At 46.4% G+C, this 19,502-nt stretch overlaps 1 protein-coding gene across 3 annotated transcripts in view; it reads left to right on the forward strand.

Moving 5' to 3' along the window:
* SLC25A48 (solute carrier family 25 member 48) overlaps positions 1 to 15,660 on the forward strand; it is a 42,654-nt gene extending 26,994 nt beyond the window's left edge. For 2 of the 3 annotated variants that reach the window (XM_060146255.1, XM_060146256.1), the window contains 3 exons: positions 1,870 to 2,003; positions 11,995 to 12,124; positions 15,295 to 15,660. In XM_060146255.1, the coding sequence (XP_060002238.1) occupies positions 1,870 to 2,003; positions 11,995 to 12,117 (257 nt within the window). In that variant the 3' untranslated portion in view covers positions 12,118 to 12,124; positions 15,295 to 15,660. Of the gene's footprint in view, positions 1 to 1,869; positions 2,214 to 11,994; positions 12,125 to 15,294 lie in introns of those variants that run through there. The other variant, XM_060146254.1, reaches the window with a different exon arrangement.
* Positions 15,661 to 19,502: the final 3,842 nt, after the last annotated feature.

A 19,502-nucleotide genomic window follows, 5' to 3' on the forward strand; every position in this document is an offset into this window, starting at 1 on the left:
TCCGCACTCATTTTTTTTGCTACCGTCCCCTTACTTTGCTCTGCTCCAGCCACGCTGGTCTCTTTCCTGAAACTTGACTGTGCCTGGCTCTCTCCCCACCACAGGGCCTTTGCATTTGCTATTCCCACTGCTTGGACTTAGCAATGCAGTAGGTCACCAGGGACTTTGACAAGACCCATTTTGATGAAGAGAAGGGTGTGAAAACCTGATTGAAGTGGGATCAAGAGAGAATGGGATGAAAGAAACTGGAGAACCCAAGGACAAAAAACACTTCTGAGAGATTTGAATGTGCTGTATCGGGAGAGAGAGAAACACAGCTGTAGTCAGAGAGGGGTATGGAAGTCAAGAGAGGATTGCTTCTCAAGAAGGCGGATAACTGATGAGAACGTACTGTATAGCACAGGGAACTCTATCTGATGCACGGTGGTAATCTAAATGTGAGGGAAGTCCAAAAGGGAGGGGATGTCTGTATGTGTATGGCTGATTCATTTTGTTCTGCAGTGGAGGCTAACACAACCTTGTAAAGCAACCAAACTCCAATAAAAGAAAAAAAGGCAGATAACATGGTATGTTTGATGCTGATGGGAAGGATCCACCGGACAGAAGAAAATTGTCATCCCTCCTCCTCATTATCTAATCAGCTGTGCTTGAAACTTAGGAAACACATAACAGAGCCCACATCTTAGCCACCAGACCCCAGTGTTCCCATTCCCCGCCTTGTGCCTGAGGCCTGGCCTGGGCCAGCTCCCAGTAAGTGCTCAGTAAGTACTTCTTGACTGAGAACGCAGACAGGCCCCGGCTGCTCTCATTTCTGGTGAGAGCAGATGCGTGTAGCCTGGCAGCCAAACCTGGTTTTGTAATACCCTCGCCCATGGGCTGAGAACAGGGGAGTGTGCCAGGGCAGCACCTGGGCTGACTCCAGGGGAAAAGCGGCCCCATTTATCCTGGAAGAAGGCAGGAGGGACGAGAGGTCCAGAGGGCTCCCAGAGGACCAAGGGCAGGAGGCTGGGATGGGCAGGGGGCTGGGGACAGGCTAAGGCCTCTTTTGGGAGCCGCTGGGCCGCAGTTACAAAACCTTGCAAACCAGCTGCCTTGGACTTCGGCATCGGTTTGTTTTTCTCTCCCCATCAAAGAATGTGCCAATTTCTCTGTTTATACAGTAACCTGGCGTTGTTTTCTTAGAGTCCGTTAAAGTCACAAAGTACTCAAACCAGGACACCTGAACTTATCCAATGAAGATGACCCAGCGGCCCATGGTCCTAAGGCTTCTATTCCACATCACTGGAAAAGATAAGAGCTTTTTAAAGACCTGACCCTGCTCTTCTCTGCAATCCCTAAGCTGACCCTTCCTTGGCAAGCAGGCTATGGGAAAGTGTTTGTTTAGCGTCTTCTTCATGTTCAGAGTAAATCCTGCCTCTGGGGAGCTGCCAGCCTTCAGCCTCAGGCCTCACCCTGGTCTCCCTCCCCTGTGCCCGGAAAGTACTATGGGGCCTGTTCCTGTTCCTCCAATAGAAGCTGCTAATAAATCCTTCTGCTTAGGAAGCACTAGCGATGGACCTGGCCCTGGGCTAAATGCTTCACATGCCTCAGGTTATTGGTCCTCGTAGCAGCCCCATGAAGATAGGTGCTGCTGGCCCATTTTACAGAAGACAAACTCAAGGCCTAGAGGTGGCAGGAGACTTCTGCAAAGTCCCACAGCCAGTGGCGAGGGAGGATCAAGAACCCCCTTCATAGGTCCTGACCTTGAGCTGTTTCCACGTCCCCCAGCAGCATATGAAGCCTCTGAATGGTGGAAATCTGCAGGGAGCCGGGTCCCCTCCAGACCCCAACCAGCCAGCCCCTGATACCTATTTGTCTCTCTCTTAACAGGAGCAATTTCTTGGGGGACAGCAACTCCTATGGATGTCGTGAAGAGTCGACTGCAAGCTGACGGGGTTTATATAAACAAATACAAAGGTGTCCTGGACTGTATCTCCCAGAGTTACCAGAAGGAAGGTCTTAAAGTAAGCCCCACAGCAGTCATGCAGGGTCAGTGTCAGTCCCTGGAAGGTAGGGTCAGAGATTTTGGAAGATGTGAGACTACAGAGAAGAGAATCAGGAAACCGAGGTGCTGGCTTTTAAATTATGAAGCACTTGTTTCATCCAGTCCTTGCCCCGGCCTGGAGGAGGAAGTGGGTGTGCACCCAGCTGATGGCTTCAGAGAGGACTGGTAACCTACCTGAGGTCACACAGCTGGTATGTGGCAGAGCCGGGGTCTGGACCCACATCTGTGTTACCAAAGCTGGCCTCCTCATCCAGAAAGGCGAGGAGCTCCTTCCTCACTCCCTGCTTAGCACCTCAGCCTCACCCCTCCTGTAAGTGGGAATTCCCAGAACCACCTCAATCATCACATCTTGCAGGTTCCAATTCCCTGATCTGTCTTCTGCTTTCCACCCCACACAAGTCCAGACCCCATCACCTCTGGTCTCGGCTACTGAGGCAGCCTCCAGCCTGCCCTTGTCTTCCTTCTCCTGAACCTAAAGGGCTTATCCTAAACCCAAGCCTCTACTTGCCTCTAAACTATCTCAGAATGAAGATCAGTTTTCCACATCTACTGTCCAAAGTTATAAACATCCCCATCTTTCTTGCCTCCCACTATACCCCCTAGTACCCTCATGCTTGCTCTTCCTTGAATGGGCCCCTGGCTTTCTTGGCATGCCTCTTAGTCAGCAGACTTAAGTGCAAAGCCAGGTCTGGCTACTTGTGAACTGGGGGAATCCAGGCAAGCTTCCCCTCTCTGGGCCTCAATTTCTCCAATGATAATCACCCCTACCATGAGCAGCAGAGATATTTGTAGGTTAAATTAAATTAGGCATATAAAAAGTGCTCAGTTTAATGTATAACACATAGAGAACATTTAGAAAGAGTCATCTGTTTATCATTAGCATTAGTATTCGTAGTTTTATTAGTGTTAATGTTACTATTGACCTATGAGGCCTTGCCTCATCCCAAGCCCTCCAATCCTTACTAACTGCCACTCCAGTGTGTCCAAACTTCTGCTTTTTCGCTCCAATGGAGTGCCAGAGCTTGTCCTCTGGAAAACTGGACTTCCACAAAGGCTCTCTCATCTCTGTGTGACCTCCCAAGTCAGTGTTCTCCAGCTGCTCCTGGACTACAGCCAAGAGTGGCTGGAGCCAATTCACAGGCTACTGCAGGTTTCGCTGCCAGTACTGAGGTCTGTCTGCCTATTAGCTGATGCACAGGTGGGAAAGACTCCTCTCGGGTCCCTTGGTGTATGGTGCTGGATCCCACAACTCCCACAGAGGCACTTTTGTTCATGGATGGATGCTGAATTTTTGTTGTTGAACTGAGGACAAAATAAGGGACATTTGGGGCTGCCATGATGCTAGTGTCACTCTCCCCATGTATTTACCTGTTGTGAGATTTTTACAATATCTCTTCATACAGCTGCAAGTTACTGTCTAGTGATTTTATTTCAGCCTGCAGGGCTCTCTTGAGAATTTCTTACCGGGTAGATCTAGTGGTAATGAACTCCTTCAGCTTTTGTTTATCTGGGAATGTCTTGATTTCTCTCTCACTCTTGAAGCATAGTTTTTCTGGATATAGAACCCTTCCTTGACAGTTTTATTCTTTTTCTTTCAGCACTTTGGTTATATTCGCCCATTGCCTTCTGGCTGCTAAAGTTTCTGATGAGTAATCTGCTGAAAGTCTTACAGAGGATACTTTTTATCTGCTTTCAAGATTCTCTCTTTGTCTTTCAAAAGTTTATTATAATGTGTCTTCTTGTAGGTCTCTTTGAATTCATCTTGCTTGGAGTTCATTGAGCTTCTTTGATGTTTATATTCATGTCTTTCATCATATTTGGGAAGTTTTTGGCCCTATTACTTCATATATTCTCTCTCTCTCTCTCTCTCTCTCTCTCTCTCTCTGTCTTCTCCTTGGACTCCCACAATGAATATGTTGCTCTGTTTGATAGTTTCCCACAAGTCCCTTAGGCTCTGTTTACTTTTCTTCAATGTTATTTCTTTCTGTCTCTCAGACCCAATAATTTCTCTCGTCCTGTCTTTAAGTTTACTGATTCTTTCCTCTGCCTGTTCAAATAAACCTTTGAATCATTCTAGTAAATTTTTCATTTCAGTTATTCATTCATTCATTCAGTGCTTTTCAGCTCCAGAATTTGTTTGCTTTCTCTCTGGGTTTTCTATTTCTTTATTGATATTTCTATTTTGTTCACATATCATTTTCTTGACTCTCTTCACATCTTTCTTTAGTTCTTCAAGCATCTTCAAGAAGGATATTTTAAAGTCTTTGTCAAGTAGATATGCTATCAGGTCTTTTTCAGGGACATTTTATTTTGATTTTTTTTCTTTGAGTGGACCACACTTTCCTGTTTCTTATATGCCTTGTGATTTTTTATTGAAAAGTAGACATTTGAATCTAATAATGTGGTAACTCTAGAAATCCAATTCTCCCTCTTCCCCAGGGTGTGGTGGGTTTTGTTATTATTTTTGATTGCTGTAGACTATCTCTGTGCCAGTGATCAATCTGAGGTGTAAACTTAAGGTTTTCTCAGTGTTTTTCTGAGCCTGTGCCTTTCGCTGGGCATACGCAGTCACTTTCTAATTTTCCTCATACATGCAGTCGCTTTTGAATGTCCTAGTCTTTAATGTCTGGCTCCCAAAAGAGGAAAAATAGAGAAATGAAGAGAAGGGAAAGGGGCACCATCCCTTTAAACTCCCTGGAAGTCACTTCAGCCAGTGAACAAGAGAGTTGCAAGATGGAGGGGGAGGTTAAAGAAGAATGACTGCCCTCCTCTTTGCACCTCATGATCAGAAACAGCCATCAGTGACCAGAACACAGATGTCCAGTATTTGGAGGACAAGGTTCTCATTGCCCACCCTGGTTCCCACAAGCTGTGTGCAGGTTACTCCAGGAACATGTGCATAGATGCCTGCCAAAGGGCTTGGGATGGGGGATGGGTAGCTGCTACTGTGCTAAATGCTGACATTGACTGAAATTAACCACTGCCCAAACCCTCTCCTGGAAGTTGGAAGCCTTCAGTAAACTCCAGAGTTCTAAAGTAGTTACATCAGACAAATTCTGTCTGTGTAATAGTTATCTAGGTGAGGAGACAGAGTCCTGGTATTTTCTACTCTGTCATGTTCCTAGAATTCTCACCTCAGTTGTTTTTTTTTTTTCTTTTCCAGTTTTATTGAGATATAATGGACATACAGCACTATAGATGTTTAAGGTGTACAGCATAATGATTTGACTTACATATATCATGAAATGATGACCACAATAAATTTAGTGAACATCTATCACCTCATATAGGTACAACTTAAAGAAATAGAAAAATACTTTTTTCCTTGTGATGAGAACTCAGGATCTACTCTCTTAACCACTTTCATACATAATGTACAGCAGTGTTCATTATATTTATCATGTTGTACATTACATGTTGTACCTCCCCTCCCACCACCCCTCACTTCTGGTAACCACAAATCTGATCTCTTTTTCTCTGTTTGTTTGTTTTAGAAGTATAATTGACCTACAACACTTTGTTAGTTCCTGGTACACAACACAGTGATTTGATGTACCTATGCATTTCAAAATGATCACCATGATAAGTCTAATTACCGTCTGTCACTATACAAAGATATTACATAATTATTGACTATATTCCTCACACAGTACATTTCATACCCATTACTCATTTAGTTTGTAACTGCAAGTTTGTATCTGTTAATTTCCCTCACCTATTTCTCTCCTCCTCAACATCCTTCCCCTTTGGCAACAACCTGTTTGTTCTCTGTATCTATGACTCTGTTTCTGGTTAGTTATATTTGTTCTTTTGTTTTTTAGACTCCACATATAAGTGAAATCATACAGTATTTGTCTTTCTCTGACTTATTCCACTTAGCATAATACCTTCTAGGTCCATCCATGTTTTCACAAATGTCAATATTTAATTCAGTCTTGGCTATTGTAAATAATGCTGCAATGAACATAGGAGTGCATGTATCTTTTCTAATCAGTGTTTTTATTTTCTTTAGGTAAATACCCAGGAGTGGAATTGCTGGATTGTATGGTAGTTCTATTTTTAATTTTTTTTGAGGAACCTCCATACTATTTTCCATAGTGCTGCACCAATTTACATTCCCACCAACAGTGTGCAAGGGTTCCCTTTTCTCCACATCCTCACCAACACATGTTATTTCTTGTCTTTTTGATAATAGCCATTCTGACTGGGGTGAGGTGCTATCTCATTGTGGTTTTGATTTGCATTTCCCTGATGATTAGTGATTTTCAGCATCTTTTCATGTGTATGTTGGCCATCTGTGTGTCTTCTTTGGAAAAATGTCTTTGCAGGTCCTCTGCCCAGTTTTTAATTGGGTTGTTTGGTTTTTTGATGTTGAGTTATATGAGTTCTTTGTATATTTTGGATATTAACCCCTTATCAGATATATCATTTGCAAATATCTTCTGCCATTCAGTAGGCAGCATTTTCATTTTGCTGGTAGTTTCCTTCACTGTGAAAAACCTTTTTAGTTTGATATAGTCCCATTTGTTTATTTTTGTTTCCCTTACCTGAGGAGACTGATCTCAAAAAATATTGCTAAGATTGATGTCAAAGAATGTATAGCCTATGTTTTCTTCTAGAAGTTTTATGGTTTCAGGTCTTAGTTTAAGTCTTTAATCCACTTTGCATTTATATAGGGTGTGAGAAAGTAGTGCAGTTTTTCCAACACTATTATTGAAGAGGCTTTATTTTCCCCATTGTATATTCTTGCCTCCTTTGTCATAGATCAATTGCCCATATAAGCATGGGTTCATCTCTGGGTCATCTATTCTGTTCCATTGATCTATGTGTCTGTTTTTGTGCCAGTATCATACTGTTTTGATTACTGTAGCTTTGTAGTATAGTTTGAAATCAGGGAGCATGGTACCTCTAGCTTTGTTCTTTGTTCTTAAGATTGTTTTGGCTATTCAAGGTCTTTTGTTTTTCCATCCAAATTTTAGAATTATTTGTTCTAGTTCCATGAAAAATGCCATTGATATTTTGATAGGGGTTGCATTTCATCTGTAGATTGCCTTGGGGAGTATGGTCTTTTTAATAATATTAATTCTTCCAATCCATGAGCATGGTATATCTTTCCAACTGTTTGTGTCATCTTCAGTGTCTTTCATTTATGTCTTATAGTTTACCAAGTACCTTTTACCTCCTTAGTTAGATTTATTCCTAGGTATTTTTTATGCAGTTGTAAATGGGACTGTTTTCTTAATTTCTCTTTCTGATAGTTCATTGTTAGCAATAAATTTCTGTGTATTAATTTTGTATCCTGAAACTTTACTAAATTCATTGAAGAGTTCTGGTAGTTTTTTGGGGGCATCTTTAGGATTTTCTATGTATAGTATCATGTCATCTGCAAACAGTGACAGTTTTACTTCTTCTTTTCTAATTCAGATTCCTTTTATTTCTTTTTCTTCTCTGATTGCTGTGGCTAGGGCTACCAATACTATGCTAAATAAAAGTGGCAAGAATGGATCTTCTTAGAGGAAATGCTTTCTGATCTTAGAGGAAATGCTTTCAGCTTTTCACCATTGATTAAGAAGTTAGCTGTGGGCTTGTCATATATGGCCTTTATTATTTTTATCATAAATAGATGTTGAATCAATTGTCTTTTGTATTTTTTTAGCAGAAGCACAGTTTGTGATTCAACCAACAAATACAGAGTGACACATAAGAGAGATTCAAAAGAGATGCTCAGTTTTTATTTGAGATTTTTTTTCTATTTCCCCAAATATTAATGTATCATTTTTCCAAAAAGTCCTGTAGAAGCAAAATATATTGCTGATATTATTTCCTCCAAAAATTTACTGTGTTCTGTTAAAAGCAAAGTCCTAGAAAACAACTGAGGTCAGATGATTGATTTCTTAACCTCAAAAGTGTCTGACCCAAAGTTTATAGTCAGAGACAGGTTTTAAGCAGAGATAGCAATATTCAACTTGATTAACCACATCATTGACTGAAATTATTTTTTATTAGTTGCTTAAAAAATGTGTAGTATGTAGGGCTTCCCTGGTGGTGCAGTGGTTGAGAGTCCGCCTGCCAATGCAGGGCACGTGGGTTCATGCCCCGGTCCGGGAAGATCCCACATGCCATGGAGCAGCTGGGCCCGTGAGCCATGGCCGCTGAGCCTGCGCGTCCGGAGCCTGTGCTCCGCAACGGGAGAGGCCACAACAGTGAGAGGCCCGCGTACCGCAAAAAAAAAAAAAAAAAAAAAAAATGGTAGTATGTGAACATAGGAAGCTTCAAAAGGTATAAGAGGATATACTGTCTAAATGTCCCTCCTGTGACCCCCTGCCAGTCTTCTCTCAAAGGCAATCACTGTTATAAGTTTCTTGTGATATATTTTCAAAATATTCACAGCCTATGCAAGCATATATGTGTGTATGTATATTTATGTATGTTTGTATATGTGCTTGCATATAAACATACATAGTAACATGATTCAAAAAATAATCTTATACAGCCCTGGAAAGTTGGGTGGTCTCACAGTCAGATCCCCAGCTGCGGCAGGTGGAGCATCTTTTCCCAAGGCCGAGGGATGGCGCCAATCCTAGTGAGCTTGAGTGCTGGCTTTGTGGAGTACGCATTCCCAAACAGTTTTACTGCAGCTCACTGAGGCTGCAACCTATTCTCACTTCCCTATGGAAGAAGAACTCAGTGATAGTAAAGAACTGGAAAGGAGTGAAATAATGGCAATGGTACCCAATCTTAGTAGCCCCTTGTAACTCAGCGATTACCAGTAAAGCAGTCTTTATGGTAGGGGAACTAGTAAGTCCATGGACTTCTGGGGCATTCCCAAGTCAGAACGGAAGAAAGGTGGGGTAGTTTTGGATCCATTCTCTGCCTGCTGCGAGGATCGTCCTAAACCACATGAGCCATGGCTCACACTTGGAGAGCTGTCGTCTGCAATAAGGAGGCTGGAGGAGTGACTTGATGTCCTCTAGCTCCACAGAGGTGACTGTTGTGAGGGGGTTTGTGACAGTGGGATGAGACTGGATGACTCTAAGGAGAGATGGAGGGGACCATTTGTAAGTAGGCACCAGTGTTGGTTACTCTTTGGTTCTGCCACTTGGGGGATCTGAAGGCCTCCCTCTACTCCAGGAATCCCCCACTACCACCAGGATGCTTTCAGCCCAGAGACCATTTTTTTTTTCACATCAAGGAGTTTGTTCGTTCATGCATTCATTCATTCATTCACTCCTTCATTCATCTGCCCGTCCATCCATCCATTGATTCATTTAATAAGATTTATAGAGGATCCTCTAGTCCAAGCACCGTGCAGATGCTGGGGATTCAGATGTGAGCCACACACACAGCCCTGTTGTCACTACTCTGACTGGGACTTTTTTTTTTTTTTTTGCGGTACGCGGGCCTCTCACTGTTGTGGCCTCTCCCATTGCGGAGCACAGGCTCCGGACGCGCAGGCTCATCGGCCATGGCTCACGGGCCTAGACGCTCCACGAACCTGCGTCCCCTGCATCGGCAGGCGGACTCTCAACCACTGCGCTACCAGGGAAGTTCTGACTGGGACTATTAATGAAGGGATAGACAAGTCATAGGTGATTGGAGGATGGTGTGAGAAGTGCTGTGATGGCAGAGATACTGAGGGCACAGAAGACAGCGGGCCATAATCCTACTTGGGGTGGCCACGGCAGGGCTACCAGAGGGTATAGCCGAGTCTGGGGAGGATTCCAGCAGAGGGGACCAGAAGAGGCTCAGTGGTGAGAGAGAGCTGGCCTGTTAGGAGGAATGAATGGCAGGCCAATATACTGCCCACAGTGTCAAGTGTAAGAGGCAGCTCAGAGCAGTGCAAGGAGAGAGCATGTGGGTCCTGGCAGGCCAGGGAAGGGTATAGACTTGACCTTGGGAAGTGGGGAGCCATTGAGGATTCATGAGGAAAGACTCTGTCTACTGTTTTTGTGTTCCAAAAGCCAAGGTGATAGCCAGTAGCTCTGCGCTATTTTTGCCATCTTTGGGCCTCACAGCAGAGCAGGCCATAGCTAGGGGTAAGTAGGCACCAGTGTTGGTTACTCTTTGGTTCTGCCACTCGGGGGATCTGAAGGCCTCCCTCCACTCCAGAAATCCCCCACTACCACAACCACCACCAGGATGCTTTCAGCCCCAGAGACCATTCTTTTTTCACATCAAGGAGTTCGTTCGTTCATGCATTCATGAACTCTGGCTGCCTGAAGTGGCCCACGGCTCCTGCACGGCCCAGTGCTATGGGAGAGGAGGGTCACATTCCAAGCTGCGTCCTGCCTGGCTTGCCTCGCCTTGCAGAGCCAAACCCCGGTGCACACGGGAGCCTCTCTGTGCACCCCGCATGGAATTTTCCTCTCAGAGGCTGACCCAGTTCCTTGCTGCTATTCAGTCACCCTGGCTGAGCCTGTGGAATTCCATGAAGGTTAGACATTAGAGAGGAGTCCTAATGTTACAAGGAGCCTTCCTGCCCCCTACCTGAATTGCTCCAGGGTTAGGCTGGGCCACTTGCTCACCTCTGGGGATCTTAAGCTCCCTTCCCTGGGGCCAAGGCTCCCTCACCCCCCAAGGTACACTGAGGGCCTTCTCTCTCCTTCCTGACAAAGCTGCATGTCCCAGGCTGCCACGAGTGCCATGGTGTAGGCTCCTCTCCTGAAGGGATGTCTGTCACCTGATGTCCTGGCCCATGACAGTGGCCTGCACCTACCCTGACATCACAGTGTCCAACAACTAAGAAAATTGGGGACATGTAAGGGATTTCTACCTTCTGAAAATTATAGTACCAGGTCTAGGCCATAAACAGTAAATTATACAGGCATCAATAAACAAGTTTACCTCTTACACCTGACAGTTAGGTCATTCACACTTAGGTAGGGATTTGCCTTCAGACACGTGATCTCTTCCCAGAGAAGACATTTAATGACAGCTCCTCCCCATTCCACCCCTCACCAAGGCCTTTATTTATTCTCATCCTGTTCTAGGTTATGCTGTAGTTACTCCTGAATGGGGCTTATCTTCCCTAGTAGGTTATCAACTTCCCAAGGGCTGGAACCACATCACAGAGATCAGTGTCTACCCGGCACCAGGCAGGAAGATTCAGGGTGGAAGGGAAGCATCTTACCATATTCCCTAGGGGTGAAGACAAATACAGTCTTCTTGTATTAAAGGCTCATACTAATGAGCAAAGTGGAGTGCTTACTCTGTATGAAGTGGTGACTGCTGATAATAAGGATGGTGGTGTGATTGTCAACAGTTAAGGAGTGCTTTACTGCTGGACAGGCACTGTGAAAATGCCTTTAAAAGCAACGTCTCATCTATTCCCTCAAAAACTGTAGGAGGTCAACGGTATTATCACCCCCATCTGACAGTTGGGAAAATTGACTTCTAGAGACTTTGCTATTTTCCCAAGTAACACAGCTACTAACTGGCAAACTGTACCTGGACTCCAGGTGTGTCACCTTGAGCAGGGCCTGAGTTCCCCCTACCCTGCCCCTCTGGGGACATCCTGTGAAGCACCTGTCACAGTTGTTGGTCATGGCCGGGTGCTCTACCACTGCAAAGCGTGTGGAGCTCTGACTTGCAGAGTCCCGAGAACCGAGCATGTGTGCGCATGCTCACGAGAGAGCGCAACAATTAAGCAGAGCGTATGTGGTGTTAGCGGGACTCACCTGTGGGCGCATCGTATGTAGCGCATGCGTACCGGGCCTGCGAAGGAACGCGCCTTCAGAAGTGACGCGGCTGAGGGCGGGGACGTGGCTGGGGTGTGTGTGTGCTGAGGGGGGAGGGTCTCCACCTTCCCCGTCCTTTGGGCTCTGTAGGGTCCAGCCTGGGACAGGGGGCTGCGTGGGTGGGCAGCAGCGCCGGCCCTGGCTCTGCCCTCGGTGGCAGCCCTGCGGAAGGTGCAGGTCAGTGCCCTGTGATAACGCCGCCTCCTGCCAAAGGTGTTTTTCAGAGGCATCACGGTCAATGCCGTGCGGGGCTTCCCCATGAGCGCGGCCATGTTCCTTGGGTACGAGCTCTCGCTGCAGGCGATCCGCGGGGACCACGTGGCGACCAGCCCCTGAGCGCAAGGTCAGTGCACCTCCTTCCCAGCCACTTGTGCCCTCCTGGAGCTTAAAACTTTGTTCTTTGAGGTGAAAATGGTGTGGCCTTCTGAAATATCCCTCTGTCATTTGTTTCCTGTTTAATCTGTGTTAATTCTGGGCTAGAATTGCCACCCTTCTTGTCATCAAAAAGCCCTTCTGAAATGCCCACCTGTGGCTGATGGTGAGCTGGACGCTCAGTAACTGAGGTCGACACAGAACTTACCTGTTTATAGTGAGCTCACCTATCTTGTTTCCCATTCAGTAGCTTCAACAGCCCTTGAAGAGACGCGTGTTTAGCTTCACTGTACAATTTAAATAACCCAGGCTCAAGACTGAGGACTTGAACCAGGGTACCCACAGCCTGTTACACAGGCAGCATCTCCCCACCTCCCAACTGAACTCAGTCTAGGTCTGAGGACAGGCTCCCAGAGCTCTAGAGGACAGCCTCTGCTATACCATCCCTGCCTCCCTCGCCCTCTCCTTTTCCTGTTCTCATTGTAGAAAGGTCACTGCAGCCAAAGGGATCTAAAAACAGAAATCTGAACAAGTGACTCCCTTGCTCCAGTGTCCTCAATGGCTTCCCATTGCCCTCTAGGTTATGTTTCAGTCCTTAACAGCCTCGTTCTCACCAGCATCTTAAACATACCATCCTCACTCTCGCCTCTGGGTCTTTGTGCATGCCACCCTTGCCTGACACCCTCTTCTCAGGCCTTCCTCTTGTTTTTGGCCTCACCAACTCCTCTTTGTTGTCCGAGCCTTGGTGTAGAGGTCTCCTCCTCCAGGAAGCCTGCCCTGATGTCTCAGCCAGGAGGATGTGTGCCTGCTATAGGCTCTGCTGTGTCCCTACCACATGCCCTTGCATTATAACTGCCTGCCAACTTTCCTCACTCCCCAGCCAGCACGAAGGTCCCAGGAGAGCTGTAACTATGTTTTCACCTCTGTATCACTAGTGGTTCTCACGAAGCCTGGCACACAAATGGCCACTCAGAAACACCGTTGAGTAGACGGATGATCAACTTCCAATACCCCCTCAATTCCTCCCCTTCTTTTCCTCCCCTGTTTCTCCTTCTCTAGCCCCAAACTAGATGTGTGCAGAGCTCAGAAGACAAAGTGGGATGAGTCACTGAATTTTCTAGAAAACAAGAGACCATTTTGCTTCAGTCGTGGTGACTGCAAATTCTCTCAGAAAGGATTGTCTTCATTAGGAAGGTCTAGCCAGCCTCCCTGTTGACTGCCCTGGGGCATCAGAGTCTGGCTAGGATGCATGGATGGGGCCAGACCCTAGAGCCAAGGGAAGGATGGATGAGAATGAGCCCAGGCCCAGCCCTGGACGCTGGCTTTAAATCACATGCTTGAGCTTTTCACTAAAGCACCTATATCCGCAGCTTTTGCTGGCGTTTTGCCCTCTCTTACTAAAGGAAAAGGGCAGCAACACATTTTGCATAATTAAATATCCTGGGTAAAGAGTCACTGAACTTGGGTTATGTCCAAGACAGGGAAGAGAAGTCTGGTTCTTAAAGCTGTGCTCAGATACTGGCCACATCCCCCTGTTAACAGATGAAAGTGACTTTAAAACAATCCTATCATAAAATCAATGCATTTTTATTGTAGGAAAAAATAGAAAATACAAATAAACAGAAAGAACAAAATAAAAATACCTGTAATCTCATGACCTTGTTAATATTCTTCCAACTTTTTTATCCCCCAAATGGGATCCAACTTTACTCAGTATTTTATAACTCACTCCTCCCATTTACTAGTTCAGGACCATTTTTCCATGTCATTAAATCTTCAGCCGCAAAGCGGGTTTAATGCCAAGGCTTCACAGATCCCAGAGTCACTGGACGCTTGCCTGAGCCGTGGCACCCTGCCACTTGTGGCCACCCTGGTGATTGGCTGCTTCAGGAGGGAAGAAGGCGTTGCTAGCAAGCCCCATCCTGATTGTCCTGGATTTGACCTTTCAGAGCAGTGCCCCAACTGGAAGCTTTTCCTTCTGAAAGCGCTCTGATAGGACAAGGGGCACAGCTGTCTGTGTGCCTTTTCTTTGCTGGGGTGGCAAGGGGGCTGGTGCCTCTCAGGTGGAGGAGGACGTTCCCAGTGACTCTTCCGGAGCCTCGTCTTGAGCAAGCCTCACCCAAGGAGTTCAACTTCCTCATCTAATCCAAGAACACCAAAGCCCTTTAATGAGTCCTGGATCTGAATTTATCAAGTCGCGCTGAGGTCTCGGGCAGGTCATGCCCCAGGCAGCAGTAAAACCCACTCTTTGAAGACAAGGCAGCCAGTGCCCGCCTCGTAACCTAGACTGAGGACAGAGTGGGATGAGGTAGTTAGAGAATTAGGGAGCCTAAAAAGTGGTTGGACGCTGTCTATCGCGATTGCTGGGCACAGGTGGTGGGAACGGCGTGGAATTGTTTCCAGGTGCCTGCAGGGAATAGAGTCCAGCCCCAAACAGCTCCAGCCCCCTTCCAACCACCGGATACAGAGCCCTCCCCCGCCCGCCCCCCCCCCCCCCGCTCCCACGAAGTCCTGGGAAGGAAGAGCACTTCCCTCTCACTCATCCACTCAGTTATCTCGCTCCCAGATCACACATATGAGTGACCCAAGGATCATTTGGAACCCAGTAAATACCGCACAAGATGGTGGTTTTGTGATGTGGTTAGTTTTGTCTGTTCACATGGAGAAACCAGGATCAGACTGTACGAGGAAGATGACCTTTGGTGGTAGAAGTGGGGTCCCAGCCACTGCTCAGTGGTCAGCACTTGTGAATCCAAGCACTGACCTGAATTCTCAGGTCCGAGACCTGTGAATCCAACTGCACCATCCCTACCGGCCCGCCAGCATCCCCTGCCCCCAGAACTTTCCTGGAATGATGCTGGCCCGCCCTCTGCTGTGATATTCAAACTTCATTGGCCCACTTTCAACTTCAGGAAAATTCATCTTTCAAGGCAGGAAGATACATGTTTTCCTACAATATCTTTTATCGAACTTTTACAGATAACCCCGGACAACCTCATAGCCTTTCCCCAGTCTGTTCTCATGGCGATACTTTGCCCAGTGTTGCTTCACTAAAACAGTTTTCAGATGGATTGACTCCTGGATCTCGCTGACTGATAACCCCAGTTAGATGAAAGTCTTGCCTTTCCTCTTTCTTCCCAGAGCCAGCATCACCTGACCAGGGCCTCATTCTCCTACAGCTGATACTGATGGCGGCATCTCTAGAACCTGCGGTAGCGAATTTACTGAAGAGGAAGAACGCCTCCCCGCCGACCCTCAGCCAACCGGTCTCACCTCCGGAATCCCTGCTTTCCAGTTGCAAGCACTCTTCCTCACCTCTGGGCTGGGGCCGCTGAGCTGCTGCCTTGGAAGGACCTTTGATTCATGACCATCTATTGCAGATCCTCACTGGCACCTGATATCAAGCAGGATCAAATAGACCCTGCCCCCAAGACTGCTGTAAACTCACTGGGAATTCACAGAGGAGCTGGAGTTGTCTCGAAGCTCCCAAATAAAAACATTTCTGTATCAGATGCTTCCGCCTGGCTTCCAAGAGACTGACCACCCTCATTCTTCCCTCTGCTTAGACCCCTGTGGATGTCACCGGCCCAGAGGAGCCCGCTCGACACAGGTGAGGAGAGGAACTCAGATGGCGCGCTTCTTTTTCCCCAGCTGCCTCAGGTGGGCAGGGCGGCGGGGAAGCCTTGTAGCAGGTTTCTCTTCCCCGGACAGTGACATGCGCGGCTGCAACGTCTCCGGGATGGCGGCATTGAGCGCAGGTTGGGTGGGCGTTCTCTGGGCCTTATTTTCACATGGAGGACAAAACAGAACAAAATGAACTCTTTGTCTACAGTCTGATTTCCATTATGATGTCATTAATCTAAATTTTACTTCTCCCTGGGACCACGTGGGGAGGCCACTGCTCTTTTGCTGTTATGTGTCCATGATGTCACTGCCACTTCCACGCCCCCAAGAGCGTCCCTAATCAGTCATACAGCCCCTTCCTCGTGAGCTGAATGCAGCTCCCGAATCCTCCTCAACACAGGGCCCTGGGAAGCCGCCACCAGCCAGCGTGATGCATCTATTCCTGGCTTAAATCCTGGTGGGGAAAATATCCTTAGATTCCCCCCCCACCACCCCTTTTTTCCCCCTTGAAAGGGTCTTCCTTGACTTTTCCACTGTCTCCCATCCCCCTGGAGTGATTTGGAGAATGTCTCTGAAAATCCCCTCCCCCAGCAGACCCAGCACCAACACAAAGCATGGCTCTGGCACCGAGTTGAAAGTGTTCAGTCTCCTCAGCTTATGCTGTTACTGTAGCAAAGGGTTCCCTGCTTGAAATAAAACCCTCCGTGTGGTCTCCTTGATTTTTCTCCTTTACTATCCCTGGCACTGCGGGGTCCCCGGGCAGCTCTGTAGGCTGTGGTCTGAACTCTTCACCCCGTTAGCAGCAGGATGTTTGCTCATTCCTTCGGTCATCAAACATTTTTGAGCATTTACCACATGCAGACGCTGTCCTTGATGTTGGGGACAGCCATGAAGGGCCCCTGTGGTACTTCCATTCTGGCGTATTAGAGACGGTTGTGTTTACATGAGAGATGGGTCTGCATGCATCGCTGGGCCCGGCGGGCATTATGGATGCTGGTGAAGAGAGGCTGGCTAGCATCTGGTTCATTCCCGGGGGAACCTGAGATGTTTTGTATAGCACAACCCAGAACATGTTTCTTAAGTCCTCCTCAGCTAGACCATTTCCTGGCGCTGCTGCTGGCTGCCAGTTTGTTCAGAAGAGTGTTGTATTCACGAGGCCAGGTGGGGTCTTCTGCTGGGTGCTCCTGATGAGCTGAGATCCACAACAACCTTCTGCAGGTGTCAGAACCTGTCCCAGTTTCTTTTGATCATCTTGGCTCCTCTGCGTGATTTAAGGAGGTAAGTTAACATGGAAATACGATGCTGGCCGTATATTAAGTGCAAAAATGAAGTGGAAGGGTAAAATGTATGATGTTACTCCTTTAAAAATATACATGTTGGGGCTTCCCTGGTGGCACAGTGGTTAAGAATCCGCCTGCCAATGCAGGGGACACGGGTTCGAGCCCTGGCCCGGGAAGACCCCACATGCCGCGGAGCAATTAAGCCTGTGCACCACAACTACTGAGCCTGCATGCCACAACTACTGAGCCCATGAGCCACAAGTACTGAAGCCCACATGCCTAGAGCCCATGCTCTGCAACAAGAGACGGCACCGTGAAGCCCACACACTGCAACGAAGAGTAGCCTCCTCTCGCCGCAACTAAAGAAAGCCCACCCGCAGCAACACAACACAGCCAAAAATAAATTAATTAAAAATATATATATGTTATATAAATATATTCTAATTATGCATAATTATATAGATATTGAAAAGAATCTGGAAGGATACACACCAAACTTAATAGTGGCTATTTTGGGAATATGGAATTGGGGGAAGGCTTTCAATTTCTACTTTGATGATGATGGTGATTTCTCTGTGCACCACTATAGTGTTTCAATCTTTTATAGTGAGCATATATTGATTTTATAATTTTTAAAAATAAAGCCACATCTATTTGCAGAGCTGAGTTCCATGCTGGGCACTTATTTCTCGGGCTCCCGCTGGCTCAGCTGCACAGGCCAACTTCAGGCTCTAAGTAACAGCCCTTCCTCTGCCTGCCCTGCCCACCCCCATGCCAGTTATACACAGCCTGCAGCACACTTTCTGCACACACACACACACACACACACACACACACACACACACACACAGGAACACCTGGACAGCAAAAGGATGGGCCTCAACCTTAATGAAGGCACTCGACCCCAACCCAGACAAACCTCATGTGTAGCCAGTACTGGGAGGGGTCAACCAGCAATGGCCCCACTTCCTGTTAGATTCTCCTGGAGGAGATAATCTTGTGGAATAATTGGGACCAACAGTTTGGGGGTTTTCCTTAGTCCACACGTCATACACTCAACCCAAAAGATGTGTGTTGAATCTTACTCTGTACCAGGTGCTTGTGCTAGGCATGCTGGGTGACCACGGCAGGGATCCTGCCCTCGGGAACCTTAGTACAGGCTGATCTGTGTCATCATCAGGAATATGTGTACAGACAGAATTCCATTTGTTTTTTCTTTTTTTTTTTGGCTGAGCCTTGTGGCAGGTGGGATCTTAGTTCCCCGACTAGGGATCAAACCTGTGCCCCCTGCATTGGGACTGCAGAGTCTTAACCACTGGACTGCCAGGGAAGTCCCAGAATTCCATTTTTCAGAGAGGCTGAAGACAGAACAGACTTTCACGCTAAGCACCAGGTTTGGTGCCTGTGTCCTGGTCTTGGAGAACTTCAGACTTGCCCTTTTGCCTTTCTGGGGACGGCAAAAAGAATACCAATAACCATTGTTCTACAGCACAGGCTCTCCACAGCAGTCCTTTCACTCTGTAAAATTATGGAGGGCCGCGAGGAATTTTTGTTTATGTAGATTATAACATTTACAGAAATTAAAACAGAAGTTTTACAATGTTGTGTTAGTTTCAGGTGTACAGCAAAGTGAATCAGTTATATGAATACATATATCCACTCTTTTAGATTCTTTTTCCATATAGGTCATTACAGAGTATTGAGTTCCCTGTGCTATACAATAGGTCCTTATTAGTTATCAATTTTATATATAGTAGTGTGTAGATGTCAATCCCTATCTCCCAATTTATTCCTCGCCCCCTTCCCCCCGGTAACCATAAGTTTGTTTTCTACATCTGTAACTCTATTTCTCTTTTGTAAATAAGTTCATTTGTACTATTTTTTTAGATTCCACATATAAGTGATATCATATGATATTTGTCTTTCTCTGTCTGACTTATCAGTACTTCACTCAGTATTACAATCTCTAGGTCCATCCATGTTGCTGCAGATGGCATTATTTCGTTCTTTTTTGTGGCTGAGTAATATTCCAGTGTATGTATGTACCACATCTTCTTTATGCACTCCTCTGTCAATGGACATTTAGATTGCTTCCATGTCTTGGCTATTGTAAGCAGCACTGCAGTTGGGATGCATGTATCCTTTTGAACCATGTTTTTTTTTCCAGCTATATTCCCAGAAATGGGATTACTGGATCATATGGTAGCTCTATTTTTAGTTTTTTAAGGAACCTCCATGCTGTTCTCCATAGTGGTTGTACCAATTTACATTCCCACCAGCGATGCAGGAGGGTCCCCTTTTCTCCACACCCTCTCCAGCATTTATGTTTGTAGACTTTTTGAAGATGGCCATACTGACTGGTGTGAGGTGATACCTCACTGCAGTTTTGATTTGCATTTCTCTGATAATTAGTAATGTTAAGCATCTTTTAGCCATCTAAAAACT

Source organism: Lagenorhynchus albirostris, chromosome 3, assembly GCF_949774975.1.
Source record: "Lagenorhynchus albirostris chromosome 3, mLagAlb1.1, whole genome shotgun sequence".
NCBI lineage: Eukaryota > Metazoa > Chordata > Mammalia > Artiodactyla > Delphinidae > Lagenorhynchus > Lagenorhynchus albirostris.